This window comes from Galleria mellonella, unplaced genomic scaffold (genome assembly GCF_026898425.1).
Source record: "Galleria mellonella isolate WM207_F2 unplaced genomic scaffold, CSIRO_AGI_GalMel_v1 utg33, whole genome shotgun sequence".
Classification (NCBI taxonomy): Eukaryota; Metazoa; Arthropoda; class Insecta; order Lepidoptera; family Pyralidae; genus Galleria; species Galleria mellonella.
In genome coordinates, this window is record NW_026442079.1 from 5,742,539 (window position 1) to 5,768,006 (window position 25,468).

The 25,468-nt window shown below is 30.7% G+C and overlaps 1 protein-coding gene across 3 annotated transcripts; it reads left to right on the forward strand.

The window, feature by feature from the left end:
* The first annotated feature begins 356 nt into the window (after positions 1 to 356).
* On the forward strand, positions 357 to 25,468 carry LOC113518286 (probable medium-chain specific acyl-CoA dehydrogenase, mitochondrial). Of its 3 annotated transcripts, none has more exons than XM_026903152.3 (10): positions 357 to 516; positions 5,028 to 5,121; positions 9,411 to 9,578; positions 12,003 to 12,103; positions 20,399 to 20,479; positions 21,013 to 21,143; positions 21,785 to 21,893; positions 22,609 to 22,749; positions 24,213 to 24,402; positions 25,076 to 25,468. In XM_026903152.3, the coding sequence occupies exons 1-10, from the start codon at positions 499 to 501 to the stop codon at positions 25,306 to 25,308; spliced, it is 1,266 nt and encodes a 421-aa protein (XP_026758953.1). In that variant the 5' UTR covers positions 357 to 498; the 3' UTR covers positions 25,309 to 25,468. The 3 variants fall into 3 exon arrangements, with proteins under 3 accessions (XP_026758953.1, XP_026758937.1, XP_026758944.1); XM_026903136.3 differs by lacking the exon at positions 12,003 to 12,103 and adding an exon at positions 13,997 to 14,100; XM_026903143.3 differs by lacking the exon at positions 12,003 to 12,103 and adding an exon at positions 16,090 to 16,190.

Consider the following 25,468-nt stretch of genomic DNA (forward strand, 5'->3'; position numbering starts at 1 on the left):
ATATTTATACGTGGGCAAAGGGAACGGATTATATAAAAATCGCGATTTTTGACAATTATTTGCAATCCGCTCGTATACAGGGTGCCGTGCTAAATAGATGAGATAAGTCTACATTCAGACGTACCAGCATCCCGATGCTAGCTAACGCGCCTCCCGACTCTTAGTGACAGCGGTATCGCATAATTAGCCTATCACGAATTGAGAAAAAAAGTTACTGCTTTTATTTAATCTTTTTGTCTGTTATTCCTTATTCTTAGTGCACAATGAATTTTCTTGTCAAACGTCGTTGACGTTGACATTCATTTCTGTGACATTACGTTCAAATAAAGTGTCAATTGTCAATTGACATATATTAGCGAGTCAATCGCGGATTGAGTTATTTTAATTTCTTTCTTTCCGTAGATAAGTTATATAGTTTGTGGTGTTTTCAAAGTTCAAAGTCCTTTTTTTTAAATAATTTATTTTATATAGATATAAATATCGAATTTTAAATTTAAAATGAATCCCATAACACAGGTAAGATTAAGTTTAATTTATATATTGTCTAATCATAATGTATTCTAAGATTTTTTTTTTTATTTCGAACTAAGTTCGACGAGCCAAATCCTCTAGATAAGATCCTGTCCTATATCTACTTAGATGACATAATATTCGTCCCCGTGTATGAGTACTTATTAATTTTTATCACTATTCTAAAATAAAAAGAAGTACTTGGGTTCAAAAGTCCAAAGTACAAATTTCTACAGTCAAATGCAACTTGTTGTTTTTAACTCTTTTTCATTAAGCGAAATAGTATAATTTTGTAAATTTTTAAACGATAGTAAAGTTATTTATTATAAATAATGATTCTATTAAATAATAATACTAAATTGAAGTTTATGTAGATGATTCTTTTGCTTGTAAGGAAATAAATATACTAAAAATTAAACTTATGTAAATACCAGTCCTCTATAACAACATTTTATTTTTAATAATGTCATATGTATGTTTAATGATGGCTGTATGGTTAAATATTTTTTTATAATTTTGCTGTACTTTTTAAAATACAAATTTTTTCTGAGACTGTCCCTCTGTATCAATATATAAAGCAACCTTTGCCACCTTAGTGGTTTAAAAAAATGTGTTTAATCATGTTTGAAATTTTATGATTGAATAATAAACATCTTTACAGACTTTCACATTTATAATATTAGTAAGAAATGGTACACTTGCTGCATCATATTTTTTTCAGTATTTTTTAATTAAACATGTAAATGATAGATTGTAACATACATCACAATTTGTATGTGTGTATTTACAATAAAAATATTTAATTATGTCTATTAATAACAATGACTTCGCTCACTTTAGTTAGTTTGAGAGTAGATTTATCTAACATTTTCAATAATATTCTTACAATTTTTTCAATAATATAAGCACATAACACACCAAAGGTTTTCAGGCCTGGCTATATAGTGTGGCTTATATAATGTGCTGTATGATAGCTTTTTTAGTTAGTTATAGTCTTAATTGTACCCAATATATAGTTTTGCTGCTTATGTGTATAGGCGATGGTTACCAATTTCCATCAAATGGGCTGTCAGCTTGTTTGCCATTCTAAGTTGCATAAAAAAATGTATATGTCCATGGTAATGTTCATGTCTATAGATGACTATTACCACTTCCTATGACTCATCAGCATTCTTATTGTATAAAAAAAGTATAAGTTCATTATTGCTGGTATGTACTAGTAAGTTTTGATAGATTTGGATGATTTCTGGTTAATTGGCCTATTGTGATAAAATCAGTGTAGAAGTTTTTTTAATGGCTGATAATTGAATGGTAACCCCACCAGTACTATCGGTATACACCGATGGGGCACCAGTGAAGGGTGATAGATGAGGATGAAGCAGGTCAGTTAGCCCATCATGACAAATTCAACAAGAATTGTTCACGATGGTTTCCAGAGGGAACCATGTGCTAACAATCCCTTTCCCCTCAGTGTAGAAGTTGATCTGAAAGAGTATATTGCTATTTTTGTCTTGTTATTGGTCTAGTAAGTGCCTAATAGAATGTATATTGATTAAGAAAGGGATATTTAACAATGGGGTCCTTTGCTAGCAATATACCCTTTTAGGTCAACCTCTATGCAGTTCCGCCTGGAAATTATCATGTTTAATAATTATTAAATTCATCACAATGGGCAAACTGAACTGCTTTATCATAATTTATTATCCGTCACTGGTGCCCTGCCATTGTATACCGGTAATGCAGGGATGGAGGGGTCATTATTTTATTTTCACTCATTAAAAAAACAATGTATTTTTTTTATACCACTGAGATGGCAAACAAGCATATTGAACAATTCCTCTGAGCACAATTCATTGTATAGGCGGTAGAACACGCAGAGTGAGGCAAAATATCTCCTAAGACTTAAGGGTTCGATACCGCTTGTGAGCCTGGGATCATCGACAATTCTCATAGCTCGTCGTTGCAACGAGTCGAAAGGTTCAAGCTGGTATTTAGGTGCTCCGGCCCATAAGTAACAGCAATACTCCATGTGGGGCCGGATTTGCGATTTGTACAGCATTAATCGCTGATCCGGCGTGAAGTAATGCTTCGGTCTATTGAGCACACCGAGTTTTTTGGATGCCAGATTCACCTTATCTTCGAGGTGGCCACGGAATTGTACATCACTATAGATGTCGACACCAAGGATCCCAATGCTTTTAGAGATGTTAAGAAACGTGCCTTGGATCTGTGGAGCCAAAACAAATGGAGTTTTCTTAGCGGTAAACGCAAGCTTGTGTCTGAGCGGGCTTAAACTGGACTAAGTTTTGTCGTCCCCAATCGAAGACTCTAGTTACCGTTCTCTCGATTTTAGACACAAGCTATTCACGATTGTCCTCCACGATGGAATGAGGGACATTGGTACCACCCGTATAATGGGTATCCCGAGTGCTGTCATCCGCATAATAATGAATGTCACCTAAGGACAACATATCATTAATATGCAGCAGGAACAACGTCGGGGATAGCACAGAGCCCTGCGGGACGCCAGCGTTAATGTCCATGCTTTCGGAGCAGCAACCATCAACAACGGTTTTTATGCATCTGCTGGACAAAAAACTGGTAATCCATTCGCAAAGGTTATCGGGAAGTCCATAGTAGAGCAATTTAGATAGAAGACCCCGATGCCAGACCCGGTCAAAAGCCTTTGCAATATCAAGACTGACAGCGAGCGCCTAACCCTGACTCTCAATGGCTGACGCCCATCGGTGTGTAAGATATACCAAGAGGTCACCAATTGAGCGACTATGGCGAAAGCCGTATTGGCGGTCACTCAATAAATCGTGATCCTCTAGGTATATCAACAGCTGTGCGTTAACTATACGCTCCATCACCTTAGAGAGAAGGGAGGCGATCGTTATCGGCCTGTAATTTGAAGGGTCCGACTTATCGCCCTTTTTAGGTACAGGATGTACAAGGGTGGTCTTCGATGTCGAAGGAAATTGCCCTGTGGAGTACGAGATCGTGAAGAGACGCGTTAGTGCAGGACATAGTTCCGAAGCACACTGCTTTAGGACCACTGCCGGTATACCGCCTGGCCTACTCGACTTAAGAACATCTAAGGATAGTAACTCCCGCCGGACTTTACATTGTGTTATGGTAAATTCCGGCATAGAGCTTCCACAGCACGGGATGGTAGGTGATGCAGAATATAAATGACATGTATTTAAATAATATTGACAAATAATGTGTGAAAGTTTGGAACTATATTTAGATATTTAATTTTATTCAGGTATGTTTATACAGCTGAATGGATTTAACTGTTATATATAGATCATAGGTTCTTAACGTGGGTGATAATACCCTCTTGTGGGAACCCAAAAATATATTATATAAATATAATTGTGGCAGCAGCTATTTTAAATTTGAAACAGATGGTAAATAAAATTAAGAGAGGGACTCTATAAAAAATATGATACCAAAACAGGCAGTAAGCAAAATAAGGTTAAGAAACTGTGATACAGGTTAATTATATTTTAGACTATTGTATGTAATATATATAAATATTTGTTAATTCGCATGGAGCATCACATTGCTGGTCAAATTTGTTTATAAAGAAATCAAATTGAAGATTTATAGTTACAAAAGTGGTTTGGTTAATGAAACTGGATCTTGGTTGCTGAACATATGTAAATAAAATTAGATATACAGACTTAATCCTATACCAACACATATTATTATTTTTATCATAACTCAGATGTGTAAAGGCATTGGATACAGCTAGTATTTTATAAAGAGTGGATATAAATAATTTGGTCCTCAATTTTAATACCTGTAATCAAACTGAAGTTGCGATGGGCCAAATTAGGTATGATTTATCTATACTGTAATAAAAATAATCACTGGTAAACGACCACGAAAGTAACTTATCAAGATAATGTTGCCTATGGTATTAATATTATCTCTCTGTGTTGGATTTAACATTATTATATTCAAAAATTAACTCCTATATAATCACAAAATTTTACAATTTAATGTCAAAACAATATTTTTTAGAAATTTTCTCTCTCAGTCTGTGTCGCGTACAACGCGGTTTCAGAGATGTTTTTTCACACGAACACTCAGGTTATGGAATGAGCTCCCTGCCGAGGTTTTCCCAAGAGACTACAGCATGGGGTTCTTCAAAAAGGGGGTAAAGAGGTTTCTTTAGGGTCGGCAACGCGCGCGTAATACCTCTGATATTGCAGGTGTTCATAGGCTACGGTAACCGCTTACCATCAGGTGGGCCGTATGCTTGTTTGCCACCTAAAAAATTTTTTTTGCTCCATCATCACGTAAAAATTACTGCTTTAAATTTAAAGTGAAAATTAAACTGTGTAAATGCGATTTACACAGTTGTATTCCTGAAGGTTTTTCTTAAAACTGATGTATGTTTTATCTTGATACGGCATCTAATTTATTGGTTTTTGGAAATTTATGCATACGAAGTAGCAGTCAATCAAAAACTAATATTTTATATTTTGTAAATTAAATTACAGCTGGCTCGAGCTACTCGCCCTATCTACAAGAAACTGTCTACATCTGCTGCATTGTCATCAGCTAAACCTATTCCAACGACAGGGTATTGTTTTGGTATGTAAAATAGCATTCTATCCTATTGTTATTGTGAATATGAATGATTGTAAATGTATTTGTGTATTTATCGAGTAGCAAAATTTCGAATGAATTTAAATTAATTTTGTACACAGATGCACCATGCCCTAATTTAACATACAAGCAAGATTTTATCGGATAAATCCGCCTTAAAATAAAAAAAAAAACTATAGAGTATGAAATTAGAAAGATACACTTGCTAATTTCACTTCATATTCCAAATAATGTAATATTTTCTTTTTACGTATGAGAATAAATATTACTGGTTTTATGAATAATATACTTCGCCTATTAGGCATTTATACTGAATATAATTAAAGGATATTCCCGCTTATTAAGCTCGCCGAAGGACAGTCCAAAGCTTTGATTAAACGAATCAAAAACAAATTCTGTAACTGTGGAATAGAAATTATAAGTGAAACATTAATAAATACGCCATTCCAAACACACCGTATTACCTGTCTTAGCCTCAAGATTATAACGTTAGACCCAATACTCTAAATAATCAAATTGATCAACAATCACATAGCAATATTTATAATATAATATAAAGCAGACAATAAATAACGAGGTTTAATTAATAATTACATGGCCCTATTTATATTATTATCCAGGCATTATAAATAATGCGCTCATTAATCAATTAGTTCATAACATAATATGTACCAAGAATACGTATGTATAGATTAATTGAATACTTACCTATTCTGAGAACATTGTTTTAAGCCATACTGCATTTGCGAAAATCTTTTGTTTTGTGTTGTTCATTTTTTAGCGTAATTATGTCTGGTTCTATAGTATATGGAACTCTTTGTATTACAAAACTTTTGGGTACAACCGCACAGCGAATGTTCACCGGTTTTCTTTTGCGCGCACGGATTATAATCCTCATCTTTTTATCATGTGGATATTTATTGCAACTCAACTTGCAATAGGTCTTTAGTGTGAAAACTCTGGTAATCTCAACAGCCTCAATGATAGGCCCCTTGGACGACTAGAGGTTAATATCAAGTATAAATTGAAGGCTATAACGGAGGAATGTTCACATCTAACCTTGAGTTAAAAGCCGTCTTCGACAAACAGATGTTATTTGCAACAAATACTTACTAATATAATAAAACTGTAATTAGATTGTCTGCACGTGGGAAATATTTAAGAAAAAAAAAAAATGTGGTTTTAATAGGACCAGTAAATACTAAAACAATATTTTTTTAGAAATATGTCTGTTTGTCTGTATGTTGTTCCGGCATCACACAAAAACTAATACGTCAAAATAGATGCAGTTTTCATAATTGTGTTCCTGAAGGTTTAACTTAAAAACTGCTGTATTTTTTTTTCTTGATATGTCATCTAGAAATGTTCTATTTCATTCATTCTATTTCTGAAATCCACCTGTACTAAGTAGCAGGCAAAAACTGATTTAGAATATAAAGAAAGACAATTTCTAGACGAAAGTGCGAAATTGCTGAAAAGTTCATTAAATTGTATAGAAGATCGCTATAAAAATTCTTTAAGATAAGCAGAAATGTTACAAATACGTACAGTAGACAATCAGTAAACAATATTCCAAACACAATTCGGGTCAAAAGCAGCTTATACTTATAGTGCTATATGGATTTTGAAAAGTAATACAACATTTATATATTACTATAAGTTTATTATCTACTATATATTATCTTGTCGATAATACATACACTCATGATTATTACTAAGATAAATTTTAGGAGTAATATATATATATATATATATATATATATATATATATATATACAATATTTAAAATATTTTAGAAGTTTTTCGAGTCTATGTCTTGGAATTTCTTAATTCATAAATTTTGATTAAAATGATGAAAGCGCTTTATTTCCTATGGTTCCATTAGTAAATATTTAAAAATATTTCTTAATTATTTTTGTCGGCTGTACTCACGTATTTATTTCGCGGTTGCCTATTGATGTTTAGAAAACGTAACTAAAACACCGCCGAATTTTTCATACATATGCTTTTTTAATATAGCTTATTGTTGCTATCATATTTATCTTTGTTAGACTTTAGGAGATTATTTCCTTGGATTTATAAAGTTGAAGTAAATCCAATTAATAATAATCGATACATTCAGTATAAAAGTATATCAAAACAGATATCACATAATTATTATTAAAGTCCAATATACGCTTCCTTAATATTTTTGAGCATACCAAACAAGCAAGAATTTTTTTTTTCTTTTATTCCTTCCTAATATTATATTAATTATCATTTGCTTCGCTGCAAAGTAAACGGGTGCCCTATAAAAGGACAATATTAGAATATTTTTGCCACGCGGTTTGGTATGGGGTTTTGTTCGAGTTGTTATTGTGCCTTCTTATTTTAGCAGCTGTATATAATTATTGAATTCCTAGTATCTCACTACAAAAAAGGTCATTATTGAAATATCATTACAATAAAAGTGGCATTAACTTACATATATTTTGATATTTGTATAACTTTCGCTTTAATTAAAGGTTAATATTTCATAAGATTCAGGTATTATTTTATAGCAGTATACAACAGTATTACTAAACATCATGAAATACTAATCGTGTACACACCCACATAGTCACTTAAGATCATATGAAATTGTAGTCAAATGCGCTCAAATATAAAAATTAATATTTTTAATTTTTTTATTGTTAAGGTATTAGTCTTAATTTCAGTTAATTAATCATTTATAATCTAGAATGATTTTGTTTTGAGTTTTGAGTTGTACTGCAAGCAATTAGAGATAATTAACTAATAATATTATATAATATTGTATGTATTATCAGAGAGGTAAAATCTCTTTAAGCATCGTTATCTAAATCATAACAACCTTCGATCACAATTTACGGTTTTGTTTGTTCATAATAATCTTATCTAATAAAGTCGGGTGACAACTCGGTTGTAAAATGACATAAGTATTGTATCTTATCTTACATATATTCTAAGTACATAATCATGGAATTTGAACTATGGATAAAAGTTTATTAATATTATATAAAATGTTATAGGCATACTTTCTTAAAAATATTAGTCGGTATAATATACATAAAATACTTATCAAGTATTTACTTATCAGAAGTTGTCACTCAAATATGACTGTTTTGTCTGAGGTTCCATATATTATGTGACTTGAGATTACCTATAAAAGATAGAGAAAACATAGCTAAACACATTTTTGTAGTAGGAAAAGAACGGCAATTCATGGCAGTGTCTACTTTTTTAATGGCAATCTGTCTTTTTTTTACTATTGAAAAGCATGTACAGAATGTACAAACCTTTCTCAAATACTAAGCTTGTAATTTTAATCGGTCTAACGAAAAGGTTAAAAAGAACAAAACAAAATTTTTCATAATACAGAGAGCTTTTTATTAACATTGTATCATATATTTGATATGTTGGGAACTATTTTGAAATAATGCATAATAATTCTAGTTATATAAAAATAGTTTCTAGACCAATTCTGTATGTAAACTGAGCGCTAACAGGTCGTACGCCAACAATGTCTAGATACAAATCAAGTATTTGTAAAAAGCTGCAAACTTTAACCTTCCTTAATTCAAATTCTTTGAAAGTTCAGCTGCTGAAGGTATTGCAGTTATGAAGTTATTAAAGGCAAAAGAGGACATTCTCAAGAATTTGAGAATACAATTAATAACGATGAATTTTCGAATATAGATATTACTATATAGATATAGATATTACTATTAAATGACGAGCATGAGGCAAATGAATATTCTTAATTGATGTGTTTTTGTTGACATAGAGACTGGGTAATATACATACATGGTAGTTGTTCGCAAATGTAGATAAATACAGTGGAAGATTCCTATCTTACTAATCACTACTACTAAGCATTAATCTATTTTTATGTGTTACTGAATATATTTACATGTTCTATAAATGTCATGTATCTATTTATTAAGTAAAGATAAGACAAAACAAATATTTGCTATACTTATTTATATTATTTCTGCGAGGGTTTTAGTGTTTATTCAATAACAATATCGTAAATGCCCATATTGCGTTTATACGTTCCAATATTCTCCATGAAAATTAGTTGGAGATTATGCTATGCTGTTTATAGTTTTCATACTTCCGTGATCTTTTTTATTCTTGTATTCCTGATAGTCATTGTTCGATACTCTGTAGAGGTTATCTCCCTGCACCCAACACTGTCTTGTAGATTTATTATTGTTCATAATAAGTAAATACCTACTTTAATGTTATTTATTTAAAACTTTTGAATTTTTCAGAGCTAAGTGATGAACAAAAAGCACTTCAGGAGCTTGCTAGAAAATTCACCAGGGAAGAAATCATTCCTGCGGCGGCCCAGTATGACAAGAGTGGAGAATACCCCTGGCCAATTCTCAAAAAGGCTTGGGAGCTCGGTCTCATGAATGGACATGTTCCTGTACATTGCGGTAATGATATCTTTATATTATATAATAAATAATCATTCGTGATTTAATTTTAATTTTAGATAATTATTTTAAATTTGAGGTAAACATTGATGACAAAACTCCTAATTCCAGTATGCAAATAGCAAGATAGTTCAGTATATGCTTGTGTTGTGGTTAAAGATATTTTGTAGTGTGCGTGCGTGCGTTCTTTCGTGTGTGTGTACGTGCTTACGTATGTGCGTGTGTGTGTGTGAGTCCGTGCGTGTGCGTGCATGCATGCGTGCACGCGTGTATGTATGCGTATGTGTGTGTGTGTGTGTGTATGAGAGAGAGAGAGAGAGAGAGAGAACATTGTAAGTAATGATAATATCACTGTGATGCTTCGGTAATTCGCCAAATATGATCAATCATCCTCGTTATTATTGTATAATTAGGATGATGCAAATACAGAATAATTTTTTTATTATAATGTTTTTTCGCAGTTATATCCAGTGAAAAAATATTCTTTGTTCTTTGATAGACTAACTTTCCAAAAATTGTGCATTTAAAGTGTAAAAATATTATGAAACTTCTAACCGGTCAAAAGTAGAGGAAATAAAAAATAAAATACGAAATTATTCACCTTTTTTTTGATCGACTAGAAACCGTTCACCTTTGAACGATTTTTTACAATCAAAAGTACTTTTGACTGGTTAAGCGTATGACGTAATATGTATTAATAACCAATCAAGATACCAGCTTTTTTTTCAATTCTCCATCAATTGTAACTACATATTGTAAGTCTAATGTAGGACGATTGCAATTTTCTAAAATTGAAACTTTCATATAGTGGCAATAATAACAGAGATAGTTTATTAACGTACTACGTAATTTCAATATTCACGTATATGTAAATAATGAAGATCAATTTAACAGTAGCTAGGTATTTAGAACAAATTCGTAGTTTTCGTCATTTGTTATACAACGATTACAATACATTATACATACTCTGCTCGAGGAGTCACGATGTTCTGACCTTTAGGTTCCGTCTTGTTTGGTGAGCTGAGGAATTAGCATTACTGTTATTGGCATATACGAGTACAATTTTATTTGTAAGTCTTGAACAATTTTGCGCGTTAAATGAAACTTATCTAAGGAGACATTTAATAACGATTTGTAAAGGTATTTTATAATAATATCTTTTACTAAATACGACTATGGTTAAAATATTTTTCATAGTATATGAAACTTTAAATAAAAAATGGGATAAGTCCGCACTTTTTATCTTTTTAATATGTTTTTTTTTTTATACAACTTAGAATGGCAAACAAGCTGACGGCCCATCTGATGGAAAGTGGTAACCGTCGCCTATAGACATGAGCAGTACCATGGACATAACAAAGTATACTGTTTTGCCCATGATACACCCCATGCGTTGCCATTCCTAAGGACTCGGATGTTAATCCTCTGTACCCAGTAAATTCACACCATTTTTAATATGTCTAATGTAAATTGTGTAGAATAAAGATTATTTATGATATTACATGATATTATAGATTGATTATGATATTATAGATTAAGGTTTACTCTTCCCAAGTCACAGTATATTGTTTCTCAAGTTCAGCATCCAATCTATACTTATATTATCTTTTTTTATTAATTATTGGTTCACCGGATAAAACTGGACCAGAATGGATACTAAAAGAAATATATTGTAATGATGCTACTATCACAGTATATTTCTATAAAATAATATATTTGCGCGATAAGTTATTAATGTTTCTCAATGTGCATGCAATAATTATATACTTTTTATAATTCGAAATATTTACATGTGTTGTCAACATGGATAATAAAAGAAATATACAAAATATTCATGTTAGTTGCATTGTTTTTATAATAAAGGCTGTACCTGGCATACTCTCAATTTTTGTATAACATTTTGCTACGTCTTTGTAGCCACATTTTCAGCAATGATCCTGAGAAATCAGTATTTCAATAACAGTATAGTAGTACTGTATTACAATAGTATCAGCGGAAGCATCTTTTCTATAATATTGATTATGTTATTTGTTTCGTCTACTTGTCTCACAGTATATCGATCATGATAGCATTATTCAAAATTAATATTATATAAACAGTTACTTTTAAAATAAACGATAAGAAATCTAACTACACATCGCTGACACATCTTTTAATTAAAATCGATTATATATATAAATAAATTTAATGTGTTCAACAGTTATTCTCATTTTTGTTTTATAAAAGAGTGTATAATGAAATTTATTTCGTCGATATCTGTACATATGAAACATTAAAGAACTACTAACGTATGACAGCTTTGTAAGAGAAGTTGACTGGTTTTTAAAATTCGTTTTCAGTCTGGGTGTATAAACATTTAATTCATAATTCTCATTAATAAACAAATAACTTTTAGTCAGAATAGTGATGAATGTGGCTTCGCAGGGGGATTGGGTCTGGGCGTATTCGAAGCGTGCCTCGTCAGTGAAGAGATTGCATTCGGCTGCTCCGGAATAATGGCAGCGATTTATATCACCGAAGTTGGAGTGAGAACTTCCTTATAGAATGTTCATACTATCAAAGACTTTCTTCTTATAAATATATTGTCTTCATAATTTTCAAACTTAACAATAGGTTTATGTATTTAATCAGATATTGGCGTTCGTATTATATACAAAGTAATATACATTTTTTCCACCACTCGATCGCTCTGCGTTTCATATAATAAGTTTGTATTATGTTATATGTAAAAGGCTGAGTATTTTTTTCTTTTAATATTTTTTATCGTCTCATATTTAATAAGTGTGCTTTTTTTACCTTTTTTTTTTGTATAAAAAAGACAATGTCTTTTACATCCTTAGTCCTCTGCCTTTTCAGACAAGATTACACATTTTTGTAATTAGAAAATAAAATATAAAATAAGTGCTTAGGGATTACTTAAGTCCGTATCATTGATATAGATAAATATATTATATCATAACAAGGTATCATTGATATGTTTCTTATTATTATGTAATTCTTTTAAAATAATACTAATATCGTGTTAACAGTAGTCACAATAAATGAAATTGCTTTAATAATTATTTCTTCTGATTCGTAAAAAAAGTGAAAAATACATAAATATTTAACATACTACTCTTAATATATCAACTAAAAAAAAATTTTGTACAATACAATGCATGATTTTTTTTTGTTATAAAACAAGCTCTGATGAGCCAAATTGACTAGCTAAATTTGATATCTAGATGAAAGTTATTGAAAAAAATAATTGCAACAATTAGAGATATTTTTGAAAAGGTTTAGTAAGAAAAAGCGGTTTATCAGGAATAATTACTTATCTAATAACTCCAAATACTTTTGCTCGCCTTTAGATATATAGTTAAGTGTATATCTAGCCTAATCTATCGACCAACACTACATTAGACATACAATGGAGTACCTGGTGCAGTAAATTTTTTACCGCTCGATTTCTGCAATCTTCATAACTGTATGGACGATGAAGTTAATTCTTTAGACTTTTTACGCCGAGTCTAAATTACATAGATATAAATTCAATTCTAAGTTGAAATTTATTATAAATTATAGTTAAATATATTATATATATTATATTATATATATATATATTGGCTATATGAATGGTTTGATCTTTAAAACTCTTATTATTTAATTTTTTCCAGTGTATATTAGTGAAGATTACAAATTTAAAAGAATGATAGTATGAGTACTTATCAATAATATATAGTACCTATCAATTCTGGACGCAAAATTTTATCAATCATAAAATGCAACAACAATTAAGAAAATAGATATAGATTTTTCGTCGTATGTAAGTTGAATACGACTTACGTAATAATTATCTCAGTTTTATTAACATATTATAATAGGGTCTTAGGAGCAAGCAAGCTAGGTAGTAGATAAAGTGTATATTTAATTATATATTTATAAGTACATATTTCTTTTCATAATAACCATTCTAACTGGGTGACAAAAAAATAAATAATTTGGTTTAAATTTGCATGACTGCCAAAAACATAATTACTTTCGTGTTTTATCGAATCGTCTATTGCATTATAAATACCATTATGCCGAATATAAACTTTCAGTTTAGTTTAGATTTGCATGCAGACAGACCACACCAAGTTACTCAATTTTTATAGGATCTTATATTGCATTTCATATCTTTTGGCTTATTTATAGCAATGCCAAATTATAATTTAGCAACTATTTTACGGTGATGGATGACGAGTGAATAAAATGTTATTGTTTGGACAATTTTAAATAACTATAACACTGGTATGATGAGATAGTTTTTCTATTCGGAACAATCGAGGATAATTTAGCACATATTACATTCGTATGAAAGTCTACACTTATATACTTGAAATTAATCAAACTTAGAATAGATATGCTATCGATTTCGATAAAAAGTGTTATTTCAGGGGGTGTTGGGGATTTTGGAGTGTTCGAGGAATGCCTTGTTGCTGAAGAATATGCCTTTGGGTGTACAGGAATAACTACTGCTATTGGAGGCACGAACCTTGGTGTGAGTGAGATAACAGCATCCACTATGATCGGATTATGTTCAATCTCGTCTTCAATCGGATTTGCTTTTTCGCTTTATTTTCATTTTTTTTTTTTTCATTTGGGATTGGTGTTCATTTCTAAGTTTACAGTGACCACTGCAGTATAGATACGATAAACATAACCTAATATTATCATTATCTGATACTGAGTAATCCGACAAATATTATTAAAAATAAACAGTATTTAAATTAGGTGATTTTTAAATATTTTTAGTAAAATGTAAATGTAAAATATAATAATAATATAATTGTTTTAAATAATCAGTATTACAATTTTGAACACAATTTTTTTATTTTGCGTTATTGATTATATATTTGAAATACGAGTATCAATTGAATATTTTATTGAATTTTAATCTGACATCAATCCAGCCAGTTCATGCACTAATATTTTTTGCCTTTATCGGTTATATTTCATTTTCTAATGGATTTCGTGGGAATTTTTTTGTGGAAGTTCTGTGTACCGGAATATATTCACTTTCGTCTAATATGTCTTATTTTTGTATGGGTATGATTGTATGTTTACTTCTAAGCTTATGTGGTTATTTTAAAGTCGATTGTTTAACGTATTCTACTAGATGTAAATCAGGTATAATATGTTTTATACCTGCCTATATGCCAGGCTTCATATTATTCTTATAGTGCGTTGTATAGTTTTCCTGCAGGTTTAGCAATCTAATCTGACAATAGCAAAATATATTTACACGCAACATAAAAATAATACACGTCCATACACTCTAAAGATAATACTTGTATAACTTTTTTATCTTTATCTTCTTTAATCTGTTACAAATATTTTAGGTAGATAAATGGTTAATATTTTTTTTGTCCAGAATATCTAACTTTTGAATAGTTAAAAAGTGAGAATGAATAGATCCTAACGGTATGTTCTAACACATTGTAATGTAACGAATCCAATGTAAATATTTTAAAATATGTACTACTTCTTATTTATGAATGAAAAACTTCACAGCTCTATGCTCACTATCCCCGTTCCGTATACCATAACCGTAACTCGCTACGTTACGGTTACACACACAAAAAATATTCCACATGTGGGTAATCCATATTATTCAACGCTCACTAGACCGTTCCATCACCGTAATGTGCCATGGTCGAAACGACGGCAAGAATATTTTACAGCTGATGAATCGCTCAGTACGTTGTCTGTTAAAATATCTAGTAACGTTGAAATGTTCATGAAACATTTATGTAAAAATGTATAACGTGTTTAGTATGATAGAATCGGAGTTGCTTACAGTGTACCGAATTTGTATTAGCGTATTAATTCATTGCAAAAAGCATCCTAGTTTCTGGATTTTTTGTTAATATCTGCCATACTCTTATTAAGGTGTGATAATGAGATAAAAATTCATCATTATTTATTATTTTAGTATTAACTTCACTCCCAATTAATTTATTTTGTATCATTAAATTTGTTTTCAAATATGCATACCTATTCACTAGTATTTTGACATTATTATATAAACCGCCAAAATTATATAGGTCGTATGAAACTTTTTTCTGTAACATCGGTAAACAACGTACAGTACACTAAATTCTATAGAAATAAATGAACGATGATAAATGAAAACGATCCAAGCTTTGAACACATTAATGTACTCTACTAATTTTATACGTTATCGTGCGAGAATATTATTTATTTTTAAGCTATAATATATTAAGAATTATGACTTCTTCTAAAATTATTTCACTACTTAAAAACTATTTTCATAGAAATGCCCACTACATTTTTTACGAAAGTTCGCATATCGATACAAATAAGGATATAGCGCGAGCGAAGCCGCGAGGAAGAGCTAGTATTTTAATATAGCATTTGGATATTATTCATGAAAAAATAAACATATTGCTCCATGTGAAGGTAACTTCATTTGGCTTGTCTAGGTGTAATATTCGTTTTATAAGTATTCATTGTAATGCTTCCACAGGTGGTATGGCATTGGGAGTGTTTGAACAATGTTTGGTGGCCGAAGAGATTGCTTTCGGGTGCACAGGCATAATGACAGCACTGGAAGCTAGTGGTCTGGGCGTGAGTGTCCTGGGTTGTCTGCCTAAACCCTATTTCCAAATAACTATTTTTAGATTTCACTATAAAATATTTTTCCATTCGGTATTAAAATTGGATTAGACTAAGCGAGTGAATCCTCACTACTTCCCTGTTCTTTTCATATTTCTTTCATGAAACATAAAAAAAGTTTACAGTTAATCTTTTATACTTTTGCGATGTCGCAGTTTTGAAAATAAATACAAAGGACTGCACATTCAATAACAGAAACATATAATATGAAACAAAAAAAGTATTATCAATATCTGTTCATTTTGTATACAATGTAAAATACAATTGAATTAAAATTATTCTCTTTCTTAAGTTTTATGACACAGTTTGATATAGATTGTGGTATTTGTGCTGCCTGTTTCTATTTATTATTCCCGTAAAATCTTCATAAATATCTTTAGTCTGTGCCTTTACTTACTTAACCATATTTGAGTTTCTTTTAATTACCCTTTACCTGCTTCTGTTTTTGTTTCCGAATCTTTAGTCTAAATCCACCCTTACAAATGGAACAATATTTTTCTGGTGTCATATGAATTCTTTTATTTTTTTTTTCCTTTTTAACTTTGGATTTCGGTTGAAAAAAGGAAATCATTATTGGTTCTTTGGAAATGTTGACAAAAAAGTAAGAAACAATAATTTTATGTGTGAGACCATTCAATGCATGATAATCTTTTACTTTAATGTAAATAAATTTTATTTTATACATTAATTCATTATATTTTAATTATCATTAAAATGAGTATTAACATTTTCATAAACTATACTAATGCTATATTTTCGTATATATTCTATACGTCTATTGTGAGGGTGGAAATAGTAACATTGATCTGCCCCTGCTCTAGAATCTAGATAATAATATTAAATATTATAATTTTAGGTTTCTTTAGTCAAATTAACAATATTGAATATTTATTATTACTTTATATCTATTAATTTATATGTAACAACAACATTTAGACCTTAAGCTGGACATTAATTTTGAACGAAACTCTAAAAAGTTAGATATCGTGAAAAATTTAAACACCAAAAATATTAATTTAGCTTATTTCATGACTCTGACTGTTTTCTTTTTAATACTAGTTTTCTAATAATACATTTATTATATATCGAGCCTTTTCAGGAAGAAGATCGTAAGCGCCAAAAATTCCAAAAACTTTTTTTAATATGAACCGCCAGATCTACTGATTTTGCACCTTATAGCTTATTTTAGTGTCCAAATTAGAAATGTAATTAACTTTATTAATATTCTTTGTTTTTATCGTAAGTTACAAGCCATTCGGTTTTTTAACGTAACCTCCACCGACTGACAGATCGTAAGTATAATACTTGTCGCTTACAATATAGTACTAGGTTCTTAAGTTTATTGTAAACTTCCTACTTGGCACTTACGATAATAAATTTATGCAACGTAAGTTAAATACTTGTCACTTGCGGTAGAAACAAAATGCGTTTTGCGTTGAGTTGTTCGTAAACTGTAACATTATTATACTCAAATAAATTAAATATGAATACCATAAACTTTGATAACTATATTAGAAAAGTTGCCAGCAGTTTCTTTTGAAAACCTTTGATATTTCGCAAATGCCACTGCCTTACACTAAATTGCATAAAATCGCAAGTTTAAGTCAAAATCTGACCGACGCGGCAAAAGCACGCCTTCAAATAAATACAGTCAATCTCAAACACAAAACGTAAATAAATTTATAAAAAAGATGCCTGTCGGGTAATCACACTATTGTAGAAACAATAGTAATAACCAACTGAATTTAGGGATGTGACTTATTTATATAGAAATTTTTACTTGAAAGATGATGAAACGAAAGATTTAGGTGCAGTAAGTTATCAAAAGTTTAGAAAAATATTTAAAACTGAATTTAACTTAGGATTTCACTTACCAAAGAAAGATAAATGTGGTCAATGTGAGAGAATAAAGAATTTGAATGATGAAGAAAGAAAAAATGATAGAATCGGTTGCTTACAAGAATCACATTAAGGACAAAGAAAGATCATTAAAGCTATTTCTAGAGGATCAAAAAATAAGCAAAGACAACAGAAGCTTTTTATATGCGAGCTATGATCTCGAAAAGGTCTTAACAACACCTCACAGTTAAAGTGTAAATTTCTACTATACTCGAAAACTTGCCTATTATTATGAAAGCGGTACCAGATCTGCATTTTGTTATCTTTGGAATGAAACGAAAGCGAAAAGAAGAAATTAAATCTGTACTATTATCTTTAAATACCTTAAAATGGTTGACGAGAGTAGGACTCAAAATGAAATTGCATTATACTGTGATAGTTGTGCAGGACAAAATAAAAATAAAACCATGATTTTAATGCTGTATTATTTCATGCAATATCATGCGAGTTTTGTTGAAAAGCTGACTGTAAACTTTCTTATTTCTGGACATACGATATGTCAGATGTATGATGCCAGTAGATTCTGTGCATGCGACAATAGAAGAATTTGTACAGAAAAGAACCATTAAGGCACCATCTGAATGGCAAACTTTGATTGGAAATGCTCGAACTAATCCAAAAAATATGAGACAATTCTTTTAAAAAATAGTGAAATTAAAGACTGGAATTCCTATGCAACAGCCTTCTTACCAAACAAAATTAAAATACAAACAAGCAAGCTGCTTAATGCTTGATTTCATAAAGGCGACAAATTCTATCTTAAATACGACTATAATGGACCCGAACAAGCTGTTGATGTTCAATCAACAAGCCATTTGTAAACCGAAGACTGTTAACACTGAAAAAATCCCATTTCGAAGGCAAAATATGAAGATTTAAAGAAAATGTGCTAAAAAGGTGTCATACCAGAAGTATATGCAAAAGAATATCTGGATTTGCCCTACGATAAAAACACAAGAGAACGAGACTAATGAAAACGACGACTAAGTTGTCTTTTTTGGTATTTCATTTTGTTAATAAAGCCAATTCATTTAGAAGTGATTAATGATTAATTTTTTTTTAACTTTTTTGTACTTCTGACACTTTGTCCGTCTCTGTCTGTCACTGTATCTCGTAAATACAGTTAAAAAAAAATCTTCACAAAAAATTATTTCTACTATTTCATGATATTTAGGAATTATCGTAATCGACATACTCATATCATATACCTAATAACAGTCATCAGTTTTAACGTAAGCGACAAATGTATGTGATTTTAGAGTACTGAGACAAATCTTAACATTTGATTTAATAGGGAGGTGCCCACATAACACTTAGTAGAAATTTGAAATTGATGCCATAAATATTTTGAGAAATATTTAAAAAAAACCTTCTCCTGTAAAATATGCAAAATGGCGGTTACGATGTTCTTCCTGAAAAGGCTCGATATGTTGTATATATATTTCAGACATCAAATCAAGATCAGTAAAAGATAACTGAGTATAAATAAATAATAATTTAAATAATTTCTGGTAAAGGTAAAAAAAGTTGTAAACTTTTTGTCATTAGCAACATATTTGTTTCTCATATAAAAGCTACTTTATATTAGTTGTTTATTTTTGTCGTCTTTAAGAATGGGAAGAAAAAAATACATCGGTACAATTATTTTGTTGCAGTAGTACATTGCATATTCGATTACGTGCTGAGATGAGTTGGCAATTCATTATCATTTACGATTAGTTTTCCATTAATACACTATACCTCGTTCCAGATAGTACATGCATATAAATAATATGGGTTACGTAAACAATATAAATATTGATACAATATTTAATATGTGTCATCACTCCCTTCGCGTACTAGTTACTTTTTATCACAGAGAAGAAAATAGAAAGGGTAAGGAAGAGTACCATACACTGTTAATATGTAATAATAATAATAAATTTATTTGAACTCAAACACAATTTACTAAACAGTGATTACTACACTAGGCTCGCAGGCCTGTTCCGTAGTAATCTGTGAGTGGCTTATTATTAACTTGGTGAACTTCGTATAGCGTCATCTATTTAAATTATTTCGAAGTAGCGATTCCCATACAAAATATTTTTATAATAATTTTAATGAATAAAAAGTAGCATCTGGAATGATGTAAGACATATTGCATGTATTACATTTTCATTGGGAGCTTTGATGCTTTATATTAATATCTTTTCACTAATTTGTAAAAGCACTATTTAAGTTTTTTCCCGTGGTTCTGGAGTACAGCTTTTTTGGTTTTCCAGCAAGCACCTGTAATTCTTGCTGGTAACAAGGAACAACAAAAGAAATACCTGGGCAGATTGATTGAAGAACCTTTAGTCGCTGTAAGTTAGTTATAAATATTTTAGTTCTATAATAAAGGTCAGATTGTGTGCTCGAGGTTGACTGGCAGGCTCTTTGATTTGCGTTGTAGGCCTTTATGATTAAGAGATTTGGATGATTCCGAAATTAGTCGAGATTTTCGACAAAAATACATTGAAACGATCTGATCCTTAAATTATAATGTATATTTACAAAACTTTTAGTTTTCGTATTACATATAATATACATATGATTTCTATAAATACGGCTGGTGTTATTTTCATAACGAATGAATTCCCATGTCATCTAAGTATTATACTAATAAGCGTATTCAAAATAAAATAGAATATATCTTTCATTAACATGTCTGCATAATTTATTATGCAGACATGTTAATAATTAATAATTTGTAATTTTATAATTGATAATTTGCATACACATATATGACAAACAAATGTCACGATTAAAAAAAAAATACAATTGATTCCAAATGACAACAATAATTCTAAAATGAGTTTAAAATATATTTTATACTAACCTACCCATGTGTATATAGGCATATTGTGTCACGGAGCCCGGCGCGGGTTCGGACGTCGCTGGAGTTAAGACTAGAGCTGAGAAAAAGGGCGACGAATGGATCCTGAACGGACAAAAGATGTGGATCACCAACGGTGGTGTTGCTAACTGGTAATGTTATTTCAAATTGAGAAATTTTTATAATATTTAAAATGCCAAACAAACTGACGGTCCATGTAATGAAAAGTAGTAACCATTATTTTTACAAATATAATTGATACAAAAGTTTTAAATCCGTCGATTCTGTAATTTCGCTAAATGTATATCTATAATTAAGACTCTATTTTTTATCTAAATTTGATATCATAGCGAAAAACTTATTTTAAGGATTAACATAAACTAAATTTCTAAAACATTTAAGTCAAAATTATTATAAATAAATCTAATTTGTGATGGTCCATAATACAGTAGTTGCGCGAAACTATCAATTTAAAATATTAGGTCAAGAGATAAGAGAAATGGCGCGTCAGAATCTGCTGCACTGTAACAGATTTTTTTTATTAAATTTGGAATGGAATATCTGTTGGATCACTAGATGAAAGGTGATTACCGTCGCCTATAGATATGAATGAGCATTGTGACTATCACAGAATACACAATGATCCTATCATACCTGTCATACGTTGCCATTGCAGAGGACTAACCAACGATCAAATCGAAACACATCTATGTAAAAAGTACAAATGCTTGGCGCAGTAACACAGGTAGCTGAGTGTTGATGATAATTACATAATTTTTTCTTTGAATTTCAGGTACTTTGTCCTCGCTCGCACAAATCCCGACCCAAAATGCCCACCAAGCAAAGCCTTCACTGGTTTCATCGTTGAGAGAGATTGGCCTGGCGTGACTCCTGGCCGTAAGGTAAATCATATTTTATAAAAATACTAGCTTTATATTCACTTCATATGGTGCGTGTATACCAAATGTCGTAGTGATTGGTTATGTCATTATGGCATTAAGAGGTAACAAACAAACTCACATTTATATTTATTATTAAGGAAACCGTTTCAGTCTCGAAATTATTAACATCTTTTTAGGTAGTGTTCTACTAGTAAAACTGAACATTTTTACCGAAGATATTCAGATAGAAAAATAAAAAAAATATCCCATCCAAATTAACAATCGGGTGCACTGTGTATTTTGTAATTCTGAACTTTTGATATACGAAATTTCTATCCTAAAAATGTATAGTCTATACTCGTAGTATGGGTAAATGTTTTATGTAAATAAAACGCTAACGACTTCTATTTCACGCTATAAACTGCTAGTAGACAATTTTCGGAAAACTGTTTTAAAATTTATAAGTGCGTATTTTAGACTTACAATTATTTATTTCTTTCTAAATAATTTTTTTTTGCTTTTATATTGTTTGACACAGAGAAATAAGTTTGTTTTCAACTACATATAGCAAACTAAAATCCTATTTTTGTATTTCTCTCTATAACCACAACCAATCTGTTCTCATTAGAATAAGATTATTATTATTCTTAGATTATATAAATGATAATTTATTATACCTACACAATTTATTATACAAACACATTATTTTACAAATATATATTTCATTGTAATTAAGGAACAAAACATGGGTCAACGCGCTTCGGACACACGAGGCATCACATTTGAAGATGTTCGCATCCCCAAGGAAAATGTGCTCATTGGTGAAGGCGCTGGTTTCAAAATTGCGATGGGTGCATTCGACAAGACTCGACCTCCGGTATGATACTTTTTATGTACTTTTATATGAATGTATAAAATAAATAAATGTAGAGAGCTTAAAATATTAAGGTATCTTAACCTTAATATATCTTACCATACCATACTACCAACTTCATTAAATTCACCTAATTGTGTGCCTAATTTAGGCCCAATTTGGCTCCTCCTTCTCCTAAGTACAGTTTTTTAGAAAATACCGTTTTCCTAATATACTGAGAGCCAATTACACTTCGCTATCGGGATACCAAGTGTAATGGTGAATTAACAGTTTATTAGTTTTGGTTTTAAAGTTTCTGTTTTCATCAATCAACACAATATAAAGAAAAGAATTACCTACTTTTCATACAGTAGTTTCACGAAGGAATCTAAACAAGGTAATTTTCGGGACGAGGCAGGGGTGGAGGGGTACCAAACTTGTCAAAACTATAAAAGACTAACGCATTAATTTTATTATTTGAATACTATATTTTTTTTTTTGTTAAATAGTTTATTCATATTTCAGTTTTTGATTTATTTGGGTTTCTGATCTAAAAAAATATAGTATTTTCGTGTTTTAACAAAAAGGTCATCTTTTTGAGGTCAATATTTTTTTTCCAAGTTTTATTAAATCATTGTCTCATTTATTTTCTACCAACTTCAATAAAATTATTAATTTAGATTAAAATTAAATTAGCTAATTTGGTTTTAATTTTTTACTATTGAAGAAGAATTAACTTGACCAATCTTGCCTATTTCTGGCTAAACTTGAATACATTGGACCAAAGTGGCCAAACTATACCAAATTCGATGTAAGTGATTAAACTAAGCTTAATTTAGCTTACCTTGCTTAAACTGACTAAAATAGCACAATTTGACCAAACCAAGCCAAATTGGGCCAAACTTATTGAACTTTAAATAAACTGTCCTTTGGCCAAACTTGTCCAAAGTTAACGCTTATAAAGACTGGACTCCACACTCGACTCGGTTCCACTGAACTTAATTAAACTAACTTACTAATTTGGTTGATTCGAGTCGAGTTGCTTGGAACTTACAATTAATTTATTTATTCGAATTTAGAACTTAGATGTTTGTATGATACTTTATAGTTTAGAATTTAAAAAAATATTCAAAAGTATTAAAATTTGAAATATAAAATTATTCAGAAACGATATTAATATCAAAAATTTGACAACAGTAATACTCAAATTGAGAATCTTTTCTTTTGAAGTGGATTGACAATAAATGTGAGATCCTTTGCGACAAATGTGGCATGACAACAGATTTGTATGTATGTATGTATGTATGAAGACTTTTTACACTAAATATTATCATGAATCTGAATCCAGTGAATTTCAGCTGGTATTCTCACTATTTCAAATTATGTAAATAAAATACATCTGTAATGGTAGTATATGAATAAAAGATTGCGGTACACTACAATCATTCATGTGTATTATTTAAATATATTTGGTTTTTAAACCGCAGGTAGGCGCAGGTGCTACAGGTCTTGCGAATCGTGCGCTGTACGAAGCGACAAAATATGCTCTGGAGCGCAAAACCTTCGGTGTCCCGATCGCCAATCACCAGGGAGTGGCGTTTATCTTAGCAGATATGGCCGTTGGTGTTGAAACTGCTCGGCTAGCGTGGATGAAAGCAGCCTGGATGGTTGACCATGGTTGGTATATTAAACATAGGAGTCGGTCATATTGATACGTTAAGTGAGTGGTTTGTAAAATGCTTCTTATGGCCGTTGGCGGCTTTCAGCGAGTAACAAAAAGATTGAAAATATTAGGGGTTGGATTTGGCGATGGGGACGGTTTGAATAGTTATAAAATAATAATAAAATATCGTTACATAAAAATGCTACTATAATCTTAACAAAATGTATATGGAACGAAACGAAGTAAACTATCGAATGTAAAAAGAAATACTAAAATTGGTTTAGATTACTGAATATATTGTATAACATAGATCCGTATCACATTATATCGATACAAAAATATGCGTTCGCCGCTTCCATGTGACATTTCGCTATTATTTTTAAATGAAAACTAATTTATGATACTTAACATATCTTTACATTAATATTTCCTTGTTTAGTGATATATTTTTATTTTAATGGCTTCATAACCCACAATGATTACTTTATTTGTACAAATTACGTACGTATTCAAAATGACAAGTAGACGACCTGCTTAACATAAGCTGGCAATCATCGCCTGACATGAATAGAGCTATGGGCTTCGGTATCGCTTATGGTACTCCACATGCGTCGATATTCCGATGAAAAGCAGTGAATTTTACAGTTGACTGCAACACATACAATTATAACAAATATTTATACACAGGTCAAAAGAACACAGTGCTCGCGTCTGTCGCAAAACTACACGCTTCCGAAATCGCCAACAAGGCAGCCTCGGATGCGGTCCAGATCTTTGGCGGTAACGGATTCAATACAGAGTACCCGGTAGAAAAACTGATGCGGGATGCGAAGATCTACCAGATTTACGAGGGCACTTCCCAGATCCAACGAGTTATTATATCAAGAGAACTATTTTCAGCCGCTAAACAGGTCGCTTAAAAGCTATGGTGGTTTCTTTATATCTAGTACTGATAATTTTATATGAATATCGTTAATTGATATAATTATTAGTATATGCAAACTAATTAATATTTTTTATTTATATATATATAAATATCTCAGTGTTTATATATCTATATCATTAAATCGATTTTTTTTA

Coding starts and splice junctions, on each gene's coding strand:
- LOC113518286 (XM_026903136.3), top strand. Junction 5,122..9,410: donor AACGACAGGGTATTGTTTTG/GTATGTAAAATA, acceptor TGAATTTTTCAG/AGCTAAGTGATGAACAAAAA. Junction 9,579..13,996: donor ACATGTTCCTGTACATTGCG/GTAATGATATCT, acceptor GTGTTATTTCAG/GGGGTGTTGGGGATTTTGGA.